The 19,105-nt window shown below is 41.1% G+C and overlaps 1 protein-coding gene across 7 annotated transcripts in view; it reads left to right on the top strand.

The window, feature by feature from the left end:
- ppfia4 (PTPRF interacting protein alpha 4) overlaps positions 1-19,105 on the top strand; it is a 63,491-nt gene that overhangs the window by 36,434 nt on the left and 7,952 nt on the right. For 5 of the 7 annotated variants that reach the window (XM_013912554.1, XM_013912556.1, XM_013912555.1 and 2 more), the window contains 17 exons: positions 5,343-5,444; positions 5,582-5,746; positions 6,451-6,525; positions 7,399-7,470; positions 10,041-10,262; positions 12,262-12,396; positions 13,410-13,544; positions 13,724-13,807; positions 14,533-14,664; positions 14,839-14,901; positions 15,500-15,591; positions 15,711-15,840; positions 16,333-16,529; positions 18,066-18,294; positions 18,383-18,418; positions 18,521-18,642; positions 18,851-18,963. In XM_013912554.1, coding sequence (XP_013768008.1) covers positions 5,343-5,444; positions 5,582-5,746; positions 6,451-6,525; positions 7,399-7,470; positions 10,041-10,262; positions 12,262-12,396; positions 13,410-13,544; positions 13,724-13,807; positions 14,533-14,664; positions 14,839-14,901; positions 15,500-15,591; positions 15,711-15,840; positions 16,333-16,529; positions 18,066-18,294; positions 18,383-18,418; positions 18,521-18,642; positions 18,851-18,963 — 2,104 coding nt within the window. The remainder of the gene's footprint in view (positions 1-5,342; positions 5,445-5,581; positions 5,747-6,450; positions 6,526-7,398; positions 7,471-10,040; positions 10,263-12,261; positions 12,397-13,409; positions 13,545-13,723; positions 13,808-14,532; positions 14,665-14,838; positions 14,902-15,499; positions 15,592-15,710; positions 15,841-16,332; positions 16,530-18,065; positions 18,295-18,382; positions 18,419-18,520; positions 18,643-18,850; positions 18,964-19,105) is intronic. The other 2 variants (XM_013912558.1, XM_005739440.2) reach the window with 1 other exon arrangement.

The raw sequence follows: 19,105 nt of genomic DNA, 5'->3' as shown, positions 1-19,105 counted from the left end.
CACACACACACATTATTCACCAATAAATTCCACAATCTCACAACGCTTTACCTTTAATGCTGAGACAATGACCAACCAGCAAAGTGAGCTCTACTGTTATTTTGACATTGACTGTATCCTCCATATCTGTTATCATGGATGCGAGAGATGTGAATGAGCAGCTGAGGGGGCGGCCTCAGATATGGTTCAGGTGTGTGGTGTAGGTCGAGTCCCCATAGTACCGACCTCTATGCACGCTGCACACGTACAACGAAAACACAAAAATACACTCACACACAAGTAGAAAAGGATAACCGCAGCCACAATAAGTCTTATACAGCTTTTTTGTGTGTGCATGTGTGTGTGTGTGTGTGTGTGTGTGTGGTGGGGGCTCTTTTAGCCGTTTTTTTTTTTTTATCTGACTCCACTCCAATCTTTTGCCTTCTCCTTCTCTGCACACACACACACACACATATACACACAGCATTTTTTTCATCCTTTAATCCCAAACTGCTTAAGGAAGGGAAAGGGAGAAATCCCTTTACAATGTCTGGGCTCAGCAGTGTTTGGTAACCACTTGCTATCTCACATTGTGGTTGGAGGCAGCCGTGTTCCTCCAGACACCCGGAGTCTTCTCTCTCGGCTCTGTACAATATGCACCCTGACAGATGTCACAGTTTTCGTCAGCATGTATTGTGCCGTTGTTTCGGAAACGTTAACCTTTTCTTTTTTCTTTGGGTTTTGAGTGGTGAAGGTTATATAGTGCGTTTGGTTTTGAAATAGAGCACAAAGTCAAAGGCAGTAACGGCAGTTAAAAGGAAGTCATTCAGCAGATAATGTGTTATATGTTACATGTAACAGGTGTTTTTTATATACTTTATAAATACTCCAAGTCATGCATCCGTATCTTTCCTTCATGACGGTGCATGTTTCTCCCATTTGCATTTTCTATGTGTGCGTTTGCTGTTGTCTTTTTTACATGTTGAGATTGGGAGAGAGATGAAGGGATGAAGAGATGAACTAGAAAACGCAAGAGGTTGCCTGTTGAGCCTTTTTTGTCATGATTGAAAGAGAGAGCGAGCTCTAACATCTGTTGGCGGATTTGGGCCGAGCACATGTCTATTGATGCACCCCTGTGGACCCTGTGGAATAAGGGAAAGTAAAATGAACAAGCTGACCCATTTTCCCCTCTCCTCTTGTCACTTGTTTCCTCTCTCGATCTTATTCATTCGTTCCCCTCTGCTCCAAAGTCGTTTTTTTATTATTATTATAATAATTTTTTTAATATATTTTTCTGCTTGCAGCACACCAGACAGGATAAATGGGAATGCAGAGATCAATATGTTTATTTATATATGGTGTGTGGGTTTGTTTTAATGTATTATTTAGATAATCATTTGCAACTCAGCTGGGTCATTATAGAAGAGAATCTGCCTTTCCTGCTGGATGTAATGTTGTTTTTTTATTTAAAAAGTTTTTATATCTCATCTGTATGCTGGAGTCAGATGACAGAATAAATATTAAAAGCACCAAGCAAAATTAAGAGACGCATATCTTTTTTTTTCTCATGACATTCAAATTACTAATCCATGCAGACATGTGTTAAATATCACAAACGTGTGGCACAGTGGTAGACACTGGCAGAAAGAGCAGCATCATTAGTGTAAAGCTAAAGGTAAGACTGAAATGTGGGGCTAATTAAAAGTACTGAGAGCAGTGTGGGTCATCCCCCTACATCAGCTACTGACATCATTAGCCTCTTCAAAGTTTACAGTAACAGAACTCAGATACAATTTCACTTCCCCACTAAGATGCATTAACCTCTTGATTAAAATTGAAATCAAACTTACAGGAGAAACAGTCCATCCATCATGCACATTAGTGGGCATAACGTAATTTTTTATCCCTATTATATTTCTCTGTGAAAAGGCTGCATGAACGTGTAAGCTGTTCACACCGAGATTTTATGACTTTTACAAGATATCAAACATTGTTGAAAATGCAATGCATGATATCTTTATTTATATTTAGTAGTTCATCCTCTCTCATATTAATGTTTTTATCTTATAATGCTAGTATAATATTGCAGAGGGTCTCTAGAGATTCTTCAGTAGTGATAATTTATCAGCACATCTGCTTTGCTGGTGAAGGCCAGTGCAAATGGGGCATGTCTTGGAACATATTTTCACACCTGTCAGTGTATTGCCACTGTGGTGCCAGTTTCATGTAGGGCTGCAGTTGTGGAACATTTCCATTCTAACTTTAAAAAACACATCTCCTAGTCAGGGCTGGTGTTTAGGTCATCTGTGGAAAACGTGAGATCAGGAGTGCGGTGTCGTAGCTGCAGCAAGCTTCAGGGAAAAGCATATGTTTGTAAGTGGATGTGTGTGTGTGTTGGACAAGCAGAGAGACCGTAAGCCGCTGGGTATTGGTTTGGACTACAGCCGAGCTCACAGGAAATGCCAACAAAGCACCAAGTGACATTCAGACAACATGGACAAAACAAACGCACACACACTCGTGCACACACAGATGCACAGACTTCGGTGAACAAACAGCTATCCAATTTTTGTTCCAGTGTGATCGATCGGGGAAAAATATTAAAAATCAACTTCCAGCAGGAGATGTGTGTGCCACCGACTGGTTCTCTGATGTAGAGTGTAGCAGCAGCACTCTTAGTACCTCATCTAATCGAGTACATCTGATCGATTGCAGACAGAATAACAGAAAATCACATAGGAAAGTGGATTAGATGTGGGGCTGTGAGACCAGGAAGCACCCTCTGACATAAGGATTGACTTCACATAGGTTACATTAACCATTAATAACACTAGTGGGGTGAGTGGCTATAGCTCAAGTGGTAGAGCAGGTCAGCTACTAATCGGAAGATTGGTCTGTGTGAATGAAATGTCTGTGAATGGTAGACAGAAGCATTTACATAGAGCATAGAAATAAATGCTTGTGTGAATGAGGCAAGTTGTGTAAAGTGCTTTGAGCGCCCAGTTAGAGTAGAAAAGCATTATATACGAACCAGTCTATTACCATTCACCACTAGTGCATAAAAAGCCATGTGGTGACACATCACCTTTCCTTCCACTGATCAAAAGATTACAGTGAGAAGCCTTTCTTGATTTATCTGAGTTTAACGGGATTTGGACCATTATCTCTCAAACCAGTGCATGTGAAGACGTGACAGTATCAGAATTAGCATGGATGTTTTATGTATTATGCATATGTTATTATTATGTATTATGGTTGTAAGGAGGTAGGATGAGCTGCATTGTGTTAACTCATATTCAGATTCACATACTCGTAAAGAACATTGTGAGGTACAGATAGGCCAACAACTACTTTTGTGTAACGTCTACACAAACCTTTTTTACTGCTGTCATTTAAAGCACTAATTTGCCCCCAAAATGAAGCATTGTATGGTCAGGTGAAACTCCATTAAAGTTTATGTACTATAAAAGAATGAAACTTACGGCAGAAAACCGCAGTTCTATGACAGCCATCTCCCAAACTATTAAAGGTAATGGAGCTATCTATTTACGACGCCAAAAGAGCATAAAATGTCCATCAAATTTATAAAGTGTGGGACATTTGCGTTGCTTAGAAAGGGAGCGCTGATATCTCTAGTAGATTTGGAGACTTCTGTGGCAGTAGGAACAGAGAAGAACACTTTTTGTATTAAAATTTTAACTTTCAAATGCGCATACACACACTAACATGTTAACAAGCCAGTAAGCTTAGCCAGTTAGCTTAGCTGAACAATAAAGACTGAAAATTGTTTTAAAAAGCCATGCTCTATCCAAAATTAAGAGCAATAAAACATTTTTTAAAAATTTAAATCTTTATCCTTTAAGCTCAGGTCCTCTACCAGTGGCCTGCTAGCTTGAGGGTCCTGTATAGTATCTTTGCTGTTCCTTGGACTCCGCTCTTCTGGAGATTTCAGATGTCAGTCCTGGGATCTGCTGGAGCCACTCCCAGCCCTTGGTCATTCTTGAGCTTGAGCTTTACAACTCCACAACTTTATTAGTGCAAAAAAAAACCCATCAATGTATTTTCACTTAAACAAGCAGCTTTTTTATGTGCATTAAGGTTATATAAAAAATTAACAGTGCAAATGCAAATCCTTGCTGACAGTTTAACCAAAAGGCATTTCCAGTGGAAATCCTCAGCATAACCATGTATAATATCCACAAAACTTAAAAAGAGGTTATAGACACACAATACGGTAATATTATGTTGAAGTACAGTACGTATCACTCCGTACTGAAACATTTGACAGATTTTCGAGCGCCGTGTACCACATAAAATCATTTCGAGGTCAGTAAACACAACCAGAATTCATACATAAGGCACACGGGATTATAAGGGGCACTGTCGATTTTCAGAAAAATCAAAGGATTGATTTTAAGTGTGCGTAATAACGACGGCCCGCTACCAAAAATAGTGCTTTGTTGTGCTTCTGACAGATGAAAGCCAAACCAGTTCCACACCACTGAAGTTGCAGCATTTTTACAAACCAATTCTGGTTCATCCGTTTCTTTCAATGACCCGCTTTCACTCTTCTTATTCTGCGTCGCTGCCATGTGCGTATGTAAACAAAGGCACTGCGCATCTTTTACCCATATCTATCGCGATATTTCATTTTCTTATCAGCCCGACATTACACTGGTATTACTTGCACTTGCAAGTGCGTAAAAGCTTCAGTGAAGTGTATAGCCTTCTGTCAGTAACTGAGGTCGGTGTGTTATAAATGACAGCTGGAGGTGTTCTCATCATTGTCAGTTCTATCATTTATAGAAATGACAATTGCAAGAACTGAGAGACTTTTTCACCGTGGAACAAACTTGTTGTTTCATGAGAAGTTCGTAATCGTATCTGTAGTAGCACTGACGTGACCACACCAACAATACAGCAATGTAAGGGCCAGAAAATTACCCAGACACTGAGGTAGGCAGAGTGGCACAGCTCACATTTTGTTTATTCAGCTCAGATAGTGCTGTTTTTGTACCTAGTGAGTCATGGAATTTCCAGCCTGTTAGACAACCTCTTATCGCAGATGCACAGAAAATTTTTTCCCAGAAATCATCTCTCACACAAGAACACTTTTATTTTTGGAGAAGCCACCCTAGACTGCCCATTATTTAAGTGTGCCCTGACATCCCCTGCTGATAATGTGTTCCTCTTGTTTGTGCTTGTGTCTGGCCACCAAACAGCTCGGCCACATGCACACACTCTTTAACTACGAGACTGCAGCTGGATTCGTGCTCAGTTAAACAAACGCACTCAGCCATTACCTCGATCAGTGATACAGTATTAACCTCTGTATGGGTGTTGTGTGTGTATTTGTTGTGTAGGAGTTTGCCACCCTCACAAAGGAGCTGAACATATGCCGCGAGCAGCTGCTGGAGAAAGAGGAGGAAATATCTGAGCTGAAAGCAGAAAGGAACAACACCAGGGTATGTGTGTCTATGTGTGTACGTGTGTGTCTTTGAGGGCGTGCGTGTGTTTGACGCTGATGAAAACAAACAATGTTTCTGGAATTAGTATTCTCTTTGGTCATGGATACATTGGTGTGTGTGTGTTCGTGCTGTAGCTGCTGTTGGAGCACCTGGAGTGTCTGGTGTCTCGTCACGAACGTAGTCTGAGAATGACAGTGGTAAAAAGACAGGCACCCCCACCATCTGGAGTCTCCAGCGAGGTGGAGGTCCTCAAAGCTCTGAAGTCGCTCTTTGAACACCACAAGGCTCTGGATGAAAAGGTGGACTCTCTCGCTCGTTCTCACACACACACACACACACATATTGCATGACAGAGGTTAGTTCTGACAAGTAAATGACAAATCTAGAAACTTGAGGACACAATATCTTAACAGTTTCTTGCTTCAAATGTGTCTTTTAACAGAATTTTTGCCTTTTTTCACTGTTTCTTAGTTATTGACGAACCTCTGTTTAGGACAAAAACAGACAGTGGCTGAAGTCATGAGACTTTATTAAGAGAAAACAGCATTGGCAACAGAATTGTACAGCAAATGGATGCAGATGAAAAAATAATCTGACTCTATATTAATCTCCTAAAACCTGAACTTTTCCACAGCGTGCATGTTTAATTTCTCTTTGATATTTGGGCTGATTGGGACCCGATGAATGTAAAAACAAAGAATCACTGGTTTGTTTTTTACACAATTTTTGTTTCTAAGAAAAATGAGAGCCACATATGAAGACATTCGTTTTAAATTTTGATAAAACAGAGGCAGTATAATGTCCCTGTAAGTGGATATCATGCCCTTGTAGAGCAAAATTTAGTATGTTGGTCTAGACAACAGAAAATGTGATGTCCACATATGTGGATGCCAGGTCCTAGGAGGTTAATATAAAAGTGAAAACTAAAAATCATGTAGTTTAGATTGCTTTGCCTTGAAAGCTTAAAATAACTGATTAAACGTGTGGACGGTGTGTTTGGCAGGTGCGAGAGAGGCTGCGGGTGGCTCTGGAGAGGGTTGCCACCCTGGAGGGGCAGCTAGCAACTACCACGCAAGAGGTGAGCAATGCGTATCTATGTGCAGAGTTTTTATGTGTGTGTGTGTGTGTCTATGTGTGTCGTTGATGGTAAGTAAAACATCTGCTCAATCCCTAGTTGACATCTGGTAATGCCTCGAGTGTGATCGGATATACAATTTGCGTATCACGCTGTGTGAGAGTCTTCTCAATCCTCTGTTCATATACATAAAACATCTATGTATAGATGTGTGAAACATAGGGCTCAGGGGCAAAAATCGTCCTCACAAAGACTCCAATTCAGCCCAATTAGGCTTTGGGAAAGGTGAAGAAGCGCATAGATTTAGAACTTTTAACTCTATTTTAATACGTTTCCAGCCTTTCCTATTGATAAAGACCTCCCCCGTTGTTTTTCACTAACTACTATACAAATATCTACTGAAAAATTTGTCCTCAGCAAACAGATCTTTTAATGTACTTTTACACATTTATCATGTAGACAAACTGAGACATGTCGTTGAAATTGGACTTATTTTCCTCATTCATTCTTATCAGGGATTAAATGTGTAGCTAAATGTCTTTTAAATGTAAAATGGGTTTGACATTCCTGATTTATACATTAAAAGGTAAACAAAGAACAAATTCTTAATTTGATTCAAAATCAAACCTTGTTACTGTAAATTGCACTGATCAAAGAGTCTTATTTGACTAAAGCGAATCCTCCTTCGCACCTCTTTTCTTTTTTTTTTGAGCATTATTCATATTTGCAGATATGTAAAACATGAGAGATCTTGTTGTCTGGCAGCCATGCTTCCCTTTGGGAGGCTGGGTTCTGTTCTTGGATCGACTAAGTGACAAGAAAAGTAAGTACGTTTATTCAGTGTTCTTTTTTTGGTCTTTTTAATCTACATTGCAGTTGAACATGGTGAGACAGAGGAAGGATGGTGACTCAGTGGAGCGAACAGATGGATCCAAACCTACATGGAAGGTCTTCCTGGCTGTGTGATTGTTTTTGTGCTATGTGTTTTATTTTGTGTGCCTGCTGATAGTATTTGTCTGCCCGTCTGCTTTTGTATCTCCTTTCTGTCTTCCTCCTACACAGTGACCCACACATATCTATACACAAAGGAGCATAAATCTTCCTTTACCTTTCTGATTGGGTTGCTAACTCTTGCCCTTCATTCAAGCCTGGTTTGAGGCTGGGGCTGAAACAAACACGTGTGACTGTGAGTGGATCAGATAGAAAAACCAAAGATTTACATCTAAAAAGAAATGTATCAACTTTTTATTAAGAAAAAACAAAAGCATGGAGGATAGGCAGTGGGGGAGGAAAGAAGAGAGAACTGGCTAGAGTGTGGCCATTAGTAGGGTGAGTGCCGTTTAGATGTCACAGAGTGTGAAGTGTGCAAACACACACTCTGTTAGGACATTTATCGATGACACCCGCTGCACTGCTGACAGCCACTGCCCTGCAGTGTTTTGCCACAAGTTCCCACTCCCAACTCATTACATGAAGATGCTTTGTCAGGAACCATTTCTTGCTACACAAGGGGTACCCCCATGAGAGCGTTTTCCATTGCACAGGACCACCTATAGTGTCAATTTTCCACATGAGGAAGAACAAAAGCCAAACCAGAAAAGTTTGTCTGCCTGGTGCAGTTTTTTTTTTCATTTCTATGCCTTTTTTGGTTAGGTTTAGGCATTAGATTGCACGGCTAGGTTTATTTTAGCTTTAAAATATGCCAAATCAAATCAAATCACTTTTATTGTCACATCACATGTGCAGGTACACTGGTACAGTACATGTGAGTGAAATTCTTGTGTGCGAGCTTCACAAGCAACAGAGTTGTGCAAAAATACAATAACGTAAAACAAGCAAAATATAAGAATGGCTAAATCTGAGACTAATAAATATATGTACAATATATAATAGTATATGCATTACTGGATGTGTATAGTAAATGTTTTTCTACGTGTGTGTGTGTGTGTGTGTGTGTGTGTGTACACATATTTTACAAATTAAATAGAGTAAACAATAAAATAAAATATATAAAAATATACAGAGTTGAATATGTGCAAAACAGTGGCATTACTGTACAGTATGGAGTGCATAATGTTAAAGTTCCAGTAGTGAAGCTGAGGTGTCTATGAAGTGTTCAGCAGTCTGATGGCCTGATGGAAAAAGCTGTCTCTCAGTCTGCTGGTACGGGACCGGATGCTGCAGAACCTCCTTCCTGATGGAAGTAGTCTGAACAGTTTATGGCTGGGGTGACTGGAGTCCTTGATGATCCTCCCCGCTTTCCTCCGGCAGCGCTTTCTTTTGACGTCTTGGAGGGAGGGAAGCTCACCTCCAATTATCCGTTCAGAGCACCGCACTACTCTCTGGAGAGCTTTGCAGTTGTAAGCGGTGCTGTTGCCATACCAGGTGGTGATGCATCCAGTGAGGATGCTCTCAATGGCACAGTGATAGAAGGTCCTGAGGATGCGGGGGCTCATGCCAAATCTTTTCAGTCTCCTGAGAAAGAAGAGGCGCTGCTGCGCCTTCTTCACTGTTTTGTTTATGTGTACTGACCACATAAGCCAGATGTACACCAAGGAGGCGGAAGCTGCTCACTCTCTCCACAGCAGCGCCGTTGATGGTGATGGGGGTTTTTACCCCATTTCACAACATAAAAGATTCAATATAAGGCGAAAATCTCTTTTTCTGTCAAGCACCTCTGACATTTTCTTGGCTACAGCAGTTACCTGCTCCTAGTGTCATCACTGCATGTCCCCCGACAATGACAACATCACCACATCCCTTTGGCCTTATCACATCTGGGACTTCTGTGTGACCTCTGCTAGCCCACCCTGCACTGTGAAAAACGCCACTAAAGCCGACGAGTCCTGACAAGTTGAGAGTGAGAACGAACTGGTGTTGCAACCAGCCCTCAGTGAGGAATATTTTTATTCAAGAAAGCGCAAAATGAAAATGCTGTTTTCAGCATTACAGGGTCCTTCACAGTGATAGTGACACACTCTCAGTTCGTGAGCTCGTACCACGCTGTTTTACAGTCACAGGGAGCCACTCATGGATCCCCAGGTGTGCCATATTACACAGTTTCACACTATTTAGCCCTATTTCCCCGGGCATTTGTGTGAATCTTTACGTTTCTGTAAGGAAGTCATGCACAGGCAAAATGGAAACACAACGGAGCAGAGGGGGTCCTACTAACTTTGGCTGCCCACTGCGTTGCTGTCTGAATGTGTCCCTGAAGATTTGTTTAATTAAGAGCCTGGAATTAACTGCACTCTGAGCTTTGGAAAGAAGAGAAACAACATCAAAACAACAACATAGCAGCCTACCCTCACATAACCCAACCCTGTATGCATAAAACCCACCACTCTGATCTAGGTCACTCAAGAACTTTATCAGCTCTAAAACTCTAAAACAAGAACTTTATCAGATACCCTCCAAACACAGCATGTAGATTTGCATCTGTGTAATACATGAGATGCATTTTATGTGAAAAGTGTATATAATGATGGATCTGCTAATTGTATGTGTCTGCCTTACAGAGACTTCCCAATGGCTCTATAGATGCCCACGATGACGGCAGCAGGGCATCTGAGCTTCAGGAGCTGCTGGATCGGACCAATAAAGAGCTGGCTCAAAGCCGCGAGCACTGTGCCACTCTTAACCACCGCGTCACTGAGCTCGAGGCAGAGCTTGCGAATGCACGCAGAGAACTGAGCCGCAGCGAGGAACTGTCAATCAAACAACAGAGGGAACAGAGAGAGGTGACAGTAAAGGATGGAGTCAAAAAATGTGCTTTGGCTCTGGGCAGTGGGCAGCAAAAATGTTCAACTTTGCAAGGAAGAAAAATTTAAACATTTTCCTGATTTATGAGGAAATGTCGTGGACCTCTATTACTCCCTATCTTGTTATTTCACAAAGTAACAAGATTTTTCTTATGCCATTGAGTCATATTCTCAGTCCTTCAAAAAGACCACATTGCATAAAGGCAGATAGGTTTGTGTAGCGTGGATGTAGCTATTTCAAGTAATTAATTAGAAGAAACTTTTTAAAGTTCATTACATTTTGGGAAAATATATATAAAATATGTATATATAATATATATAATATTAGTGACCCTTATTCCACCAATATATTTAATATACTTCTTTAATATTTAATAGATTTCTTTTCAAAGCAACATTAGTTATGCAATTAATATTAATATCAAGAAAGAAATATTGTAATTATTGCAAAGTTGCTATTAGTTAGCATATTATGCAAAACAAAAAACTTTGCTTTTCTCTAATAAAACTTTTATTCCAAGTGTAATCCATACTATTATTTTAAAGCTTCCTTTGACTCTAGTATCCGTTCATTTTCAGTAATTTCAAGTAAACATTGTTTTTGTTGTATTTGTATATATGAAAAAACTCTGGGTCTGGGTCATATTGAAACCAAAAACCAGTCAGTCCTCTTCAGCATGTCCTGTACCGCAACCACTCACCGAGACACATCCCGGGGGCATCCTGATCAGATGCCCAAACCAACTAAATTGTCTCCTATTAGTGTGGAGTAGTGGCTTTAGTCTGAGTCCCGCTGAAATAACCAACCTCCTCAGCCTTCATTTCTCCCACTTGTATCCCTGGTCTTATTATTATAGTCACCCATGACCATAGGTGAGGGTGGAATGTAAACACAATTGACCTATAAATTGACATCAGCACCAACCTGCCTGTTGGTCTTCCACTCCACCATCACGTGAACAGGACCCTAAGATGCTTAAATTCTTCCATATGGTGTAGCAACTCATGCTAGACCTGGAGTGTGCACACCGCCCTTATCCATCTGAGAGTCATGACCTAATAGTCAAAAGTGTTACTTGTCATCCAATGTTTCACACTCAGCTGCAAACAGCCACAGTGCAAGCCGGAGGTCACTGTCTGATGAAGCTACCAGAACCACATCATCTGCAAAAAGCAGAGACAATATTCAAAGACCACCAAACCCTCTACCCTCCACCTCCGGCTGCCCCTAGAAATTCTGTCCATAAATATTATGAACAGAATCGGTGACAAAGTGCAGGCCTGCCTGCTCAGTGTGACTTACCGCTGGCAATGCGACCCAAGCTCTCGCTGCAGCTGTACAGGGACCAGAAACGACTGGAAACAACTTAAAGCTAATCAGACACAACAGGCAGTTTTAGCACACATTTTGCCACAAGCTTTGCTCAGGGCAGGGCTGTGACAGGAGGATGGAGCAGTTGCTTACTTCCCGTCTGTGATTCAGGAGAAAAGGTAGCGTTTGTTGTCAGCTGATATTCCAACTAAGTGTTGGACATACATGAATGAGTTTTCCTCATTCCCAGAGATGATGAATCCAGCGATGGAGTCTTTTTTCTTTAAAATGACTGACAGAGTTCCCATACATCTCCTGGATAAAGTGTGTTTCTTTAATTTAGGAACCGTGGCAAACATTAACTGAATACTGAAAAATAAATCGGTATACTATCTATCTGGTTATACACAGGGGAGAAGTACAGTATAAGCAGTAAACAAGGATCACTTAGCAGTCACTTCCATCTTGGTCCAGCGTAGCAGCGTAGCCATTTTGATCAGTATACAGTTTAAATTTGCTTGAATGTTTAAAAACGCACTGATGAAAACCTGGAGATGGATAAAAACTAAAGCTTAGCTAAAAACATTTGCTCCCTGCAAGTGTAGTAGACATGATCGACTGTTACTATATGACTTGATTGTTAATGTTGTGTTTCTCCACCTGCAGAGAGAAGACATGGAGGAGAGGATAACGACATTGGAGAAACGCTATCTGGCTGCTCAGCGAGAGACGACACACATCCACGACCTCAACGACAAGTTGGAAAACGAACTAGCCACCAAGGACTCCCTGCACCGACAGGTAACACTCGGCAGCATTAGCCACACACAGTTAACAACCCAACAGTCTGCATAATGAGCTTTATTACAGGCTGAGTGCATAATTGTCATTCAGAAACATGCATTTGTAGATAATTGTTTTTAAAACAAAAGTTAAGTGGAAATAGATGATGGTTGACCTGCTTAATGTCACCTTCCTAAACAAACAACAAGGTAGGCATTTCTGTCATAAACAGCCATTCAGTCATATCTTTATTCTCTTCCCCCTCCTGCCCCCCCCTCTTTCTTAAATAGATAACTATCATATCTGATATCATATCTCACAGTACAATAATATTGAATGGGTTGCATTGTTGTATTTTGTCATGTTTCTCAGGTCTTTGTCTGAATTTCTACGAACATTATTGCTAAGGATTGTCTTATTGCATTGGAGTCACACTGGGTTAAATATGTACACTTGGGTTTTAAGGGGTATTTATTATTTTCTTCTTTTTTTGGGTTGTATGGAAGCCCCAAACGCAATTTCATTGTTCTTGACAATGACAATAAATAAATACTACTACTACTTTTAAGAATGTTTTCATTCCTCTGCTGTATTCAGGCATCCTTGACTGTTTTATAATGTTAGTGTGTTGTTAAGGGATACCAGAAATATCACATTTATTTTGATACACTGTGACATAAGTGTATTAATTGTGCATCCAGGCTTATGTGTGCTGTTTTTATTTCTTTTTAATATTTCATGCCTCGGCCATCTGCAAAGATACATTTAAAGTTTGGGAGAGTATTATCGTCAGTGAGTGAGCAATCGAAACACGCTGCTCCGAGGTTCATGTGTAGTTCAGGGTGAATCTAAGTTCAGCTCCGCATGGGAAACACCAGCAACATCCTCTGTGAATGACCATATGTTATGTCCTTGCTACTCGCTGGCTGCAGTAGACTGATTACACCTCTCTTGTGATTGCAATAATATCACTCGTGTGTGTGCGTGTGTGTGTGTGTGTGCGTGTGTGTGTGTGTCTGTCTGTCTGTCAGAGTGAGGAGAAGGTGCGCCAGCTGCAGGAGATGCTGGAGATGGCAGAGCAGAGGCTGGCTCAGACCATGAGGAAGGCTGAGACACTGCCAGAGGTAGAGGCTGAACTGGCACAGAGAGTGGCAGCGCTCTCCAAGGTAACACACACACACACACACACACACACTCACACACACAAAGCTGTAGAAGCTTTTGCAAATGTTACTGATATAACAAGATTCACATGGCTTACAAATAAAAAACATAGATAAGATTGCAGGAGAGCAGTGTTCTTCTTGAGGCAGTTGTACAGACATGTGCGTGTCTCCCCCTGCAGGCCGAGGAACGCCATGGCAACGTGGAGGAGCGGCTCAGACAGCTGGAGTCACAACTGGAGGAGAAGAACCAGGAGCTAGGAAGGGTGTGTGTGCCTGTGTGTATGTGTGCAGCAGCCCTGCAGGTTCTCTCTGACCTCTCACGATAATGCGTGCACGTGCGGGCTGATGCCCCACATTAGCTGAATGCCTTGACTCTTGGCTGTGTGCTCCCTCATGCATACGTGTACGTACGCAAACACACAGGAAACACACATTCAAGAAGAGTTCTTTATTTTCCCGGTGCACTGTTGCATGAATTCAAACCAAATTCACATATCTTGCTGCAACACATGCACACACACCCCTCTCCCCTATAAGACTGATTGGCTGCTATCTTTAGACTCTGAATAATTCACGCAAGGCTAATTTCTCTCTCTCTCCATGCGATCTCATGACTATATTTAGTAAAAAGAGCTTTCTGAGGATGCAGATGGGTGTTTGTGTTTCCCCATGTCAATTTAGGTGAATTAAATTACTTCAGAGTACATATTAAGCAGAGCGCTTCACGTTTAAGAGAAGCCATTTAACCCCCCTTTTTTATCATGATGTAAATGACTGTAATTAAATCATTCAGACTGTTAGATCCATTGTTGGCCAAGAAGACCTATATCTGGCAGCTGGTGATCTAGGGCTAAATACACACTTCATCCTTTAATCCGTGTAGAGATGCCTGATTAGCTGCATAAATACACCCACGTTGAGTCTGTATCAAAGAGAAAATTTGATGATGTCATTCCCCTCGTCTGGTTTCTCCGTCTCTGCTCATCAGGCTCGTCAGAGGGAGAAAATGAACGAGGAGCACAACAAGCGTTTATCTGACACTGTGGATCGTCTGCTCACCGAGTCCAATGAAAGGCTGCAGCTACATTTGAAAGAACGCATGGCTGCCCTGGAGGACAAGGCAAGGCCTGTGCACACGCGCTCATCAAAGCAACAGCATCATCTCATATTGTTGTTGTTTATGGTTCACAAATCAAATTAATGCGCAGTACAAGACATGTTCTTCTTAGAGGACAGATCTGTTCAGATGCAGGGTCATGTCTGGTTTCTTTTGTTTTGTTTTGTTTTTTCTCAGAACGCTCTCATTCAGGACCTCGAGAACTGCCAGAAACAACTTGAAGAATTTCACCACACCAGGGTTAGTATGGCTTTGGTGAATCACCTAAAAACCATTAAAAAAACACAATTGTCTTCTTGCTTTCAACGTTCCTGCCTCATAATAACTGGTGACTTTTTACAAAAATACAGTTTTCTTGTCCATGTGTCTTGACTCTTTTAATTTCATACAAATTTTTAGGAGGTGATATGAATCAAGTCATGTTATGGATTAAATTTCCCACAACCATACAAAAAGTAGCTGAAATGACCTCCACTTTAAAAACTAGCTAACCACCTTCAAGAGTTAGTCAAACCTATTGGGAATATTTGCTATAAGCAAGGCTAATTTTGGCATGGCACAGTGACCTGGAAGATTTTGTTACTTTCACACAGAGTCAGGTCAATATGTCTCTATTTTTCTTATACTTAGTGCACAAACAACCAATATCCATTTAGTACTTTAGTTGTTCTAAGGCTGAGCACACATTTTTCTTTATTACTTAATAGAATATTCATCCTTGATAAAATATTTTTGTAAGCTAGACTTTTTACTTGGACTTTTACTTAGCCTTAGTCTTGCTATTTTTTGCTTAAGAAAAAAAAATCTATTGTCCATAATGCCTCCATTTTTCCTTTAGGAACGTCTGATTGGAGAGATTGACAAGCTAAGAAATGAGATTGACCATTTGAAACGCCGCAGTGGGGCTTTTGGAGATGGAACTCACCCTCGGTACATATAGCTGTTCCTCTGCGTTCCTCCTCGTTCCTCTGTCCTCCCTCATACCACCATTTATACTTTACCGTACTATCTGTCATTTTTTCTGATCTGTTCCACGTATAAAATTGTAGATCTCACTTGGGTAGCTCCAGCGATCTTCGCTTCTCCGTGGTTGAGGGCCAGGATGGCCACTACAGCACAACTGTGATCAGGCGGGCACAAAAGGGCAGACTTTCAGCGCTGCGAGACGACCCAAACAAGGTGGTTATTGTGTTTTTTGGTTTTTTGGTTTTTTTTCATATCCCCAAAGAAACCCCACAGCTCCTTGCATACACACACAAACATGATTGCAGAGATCGAGATCTCATTTCAACTGCTCTTCTAACCACATGCAGCTGCTTACGGGTGCTTAATCCAGGTTCATATCTGCTTTGCTAGTAAGTGTCAGTGCTTGGCTGATGTGTGATGATCCTCATGCCTAACTTCCCATTTTCTACTAACCTCTGTGTCTTCCTGTCTCTCTCACTTGCTGCCATGGACATGCTGTGTGATGTAAGTTTCCTGTTCATCCATTTATTCTCATAGCTGGCCACAAGTGTCATATAGTGATTTTTAAGTGTATTGCATTTAATCAGGACTCATCCATGCAACACGTTCTTTATGTGTTTTTTTCAAGGATGTGTTGTATTTGTGTTGTATTAAAAAATAACCATTGTTGGTGTGCGTATGCCAATGTGTATATGCTCTCTTTAGGTGTGTGCGGTGTTTGAACAGGACTACCCATCTCTGCGTGGGAGCGTCAGCCACCTCCTTGGCAGCGACATCGAAGCAGAGTCAGACCTGGATGATGATGTTAGCTCAGCCCTGCTTTCCCCCAGCGGTCAATCAGATGCTCAGACTCTGGCCCTCATGCTGCAGGAGCAGCTTGATGCTATCAATGAAGAGATAAGGTGGCGTTTACAGGCACATTACATTGCAGCTTCAGTCCCCGTGGGGAAGTTGGGATCAGTGCAACACCAAGAAAAAAGATACAGATAGGAAAAGTTCACAATACCAAATACAATACCAAACCAGCTACATGAAAAGGAACATGATGACGACTGTGCAACTAAATAAAGGTGCTGAAAAAAAAGGCCCGGAGTCAGACAGAATGCACCATGACCGATAGAGACATTTTATTTAGAGTCATCTCAAGGTCCCCATACTGTAACATAAAGACCCTATAATAATACAGATAGAAAACTAATGATCCACTGATCCCCTATGGGCAAGCAGTAGTGGAAACAAAAAAACTTCATTATAACAAAAAGACACCTCCAGGCTCAGGAATAGAGGCCGTCTGCTGTGAACAGTTGTGTAGACGAGTAACCAAAGAGAGGAAGGAGGGCACAAAAAGATAACAAAAAAGCATAAAGGACAAAGCACAAACTACGCCAGAGAGAAGGCACAAAGCTACTGGCATATAATAAATGCACTGACAGTGAAAGAAAGGAAAGCAGAGGAGAGGAGGTGCTCAGTGTATCATGGGAGGTCTCCAGAAGGCTGACTCTATAGCAGCATAACTGACTGGTGTTTCAAGGTCATCTAATACACACATAATGGAAAGTTTGATCAAAAAGACGTCTTTTAATCTTAATATTAAAAGCATTGGGGAAGGTTTAGCTCTGAAAAAAAGGTCTGGACACTGGTTACATGCAAGAGGATAGCTGAAGGCTCGGCCTCTACTTTTGGAACCTCTATGAACCACAAGTAAGGCTGCTCTATTGTAATAATATGGTACTGTGAGGCTTTTAAGATGCGATGAAACCTGATCATTCAGGACTTTGTGAATTCAACTTCCTGATTAAAAGAGCTTTTAAAGAGTCAACAGATAAATGCAAAAAAGAAAAAAGTGAGAAGTATAGTTGTGAGTAAATCATCAAGGGGAAGGCAGAAACAAAATGCAATTACTGTATACAAAAAATAGACACAGAGATGATTTCAGGTTGATAGAACCTTTCACTTATTTTTCCTGCTGAAACAGGATGCTATTTTCTTTTTCTTTTTTTTAACAGTTTATACTAAACAAGGTCCTCTTTTTGACACCTCACAATATGCTGCAGGAAAGAAATTGCAAAATAGCTGCTGATTATGCTGCAAAAGAGCCACACTCCCTCAAAGCAATAAAATCGTAGTTACACTAATGGTGTTTTATATCCATTATTTTGGGATTATTGCTCTTTTTCATCACACTTTAACCAGTTTATTTAATATCATATATTACCGTTTCCTAGATTTACTGAAAACAAGAAACATTTTATCACTGCGTGCAGAACAAGAACTAAAGATGAAAAAAAATTCAAAGTAAATAGGAAAGTAATTATTATGGATTTGAAATTACTTTATCGATCACTGCAAATATATTATCTGTAATGTACGAGTTAGTTAAGAGACAGCAGGCCAAGTGCTCGACTTTACCGGGTATCTGTGCGTGTGCGTGTGACCAGGATGATTCAGGTAGAGAGGGAGTCTGCAGACCTGCGCTCCGACGAGATTGAGTCTCGCGTGAACAGCGGCAGCATGGACGGACTCAATGTGACGCTACGACCACGGGCCCTGCCCACTTCCGCCACTGCTCAGTCGCTGGCATCATCCTCCTCCCCACCCACCAGCGGCCACTCTACACCCAAACATCACGGGCGCAATACCAGCCACCATCTAGGCATAATGACTCTGGTCAGAAAGCCTGTCATATACACACAGACAGCAGTATGTGGAAGTTAAACAAAAGTGATCTTACCATGTGCTGTTTTGTTTCTTTTAGCCAAGCGACTTGAGAAAACACAGAAGGAAAGTAGCAGTAAGTTTGCAAATGTATCTTATATCCAACAGTCTGGGTTTTTGACTGTTTGTCTCACTGTCTACTTTTCCATCTAAGCTGAGTTACCTTTGTTTTTTTCAGTCCCCAGTGGAAGTGGACAAAGCAACTATCAAGTGTGAGACATCACCTCCTTCTTCCCCCCGCAGTTTACGGCTGGAAACCAATTTTGCCCAGTTCACTGGCAGTTTGGAGGATGGACGAGGGTAAATACACACATTCACACGCTCACACTAACAGTAACACGCAGCGAGTAAATGAAGACAAACTGTGTCACACTGGAGAGGACAAAGGCAAAGGTCTAAGTACCAGATTTAACAAAAACATACTACTATGTCCTCTGTGGGCACCAAATTATTGTTGATGGTAATGTAAATGCCATATTAATACTATTTTGGCTACTCTTTGCTGCAGCAAACAGAAGAAAGGAATCAAATCATCCATTGGGCGATTGTTTGGAAAAAAGGAGAAGGGACGAATGGACCAAACTGTTAGCAGGGAAGGACAGCCTCTACCAGCTTTATCAGGTACGTTGCAGACTACAAACCACATAACTGCCCACGTTCATCCACACTGTATGAGTGATTGTGCATTTACAGAGAAAGAGACACATATACTTATTTAAACTAATTTAATTACATGTAAATCTTCCATGTCATTTTGTTACAC

The sequence above is a fragment of the Pundamilia nyererei genome, unplaced genomic scaffold, assembly GCF_000239375.1.
Source record: "Pundamilia nyererei isolate P.nyererei 1_Seehausen unplaced genomic scaffold, PunNye1.0 scaffold00092, whole genome shotgun sequence".
Lineage (NCBI taxonomy): Eukaryota > Metazoa > Chordata > Actinopteri > Cichliformes > Cichlidae > Pundamilia > Pundamilia nyererei.
This window is presented reverse-complemented; position numbering and strand designations above follow the sequence as displayed.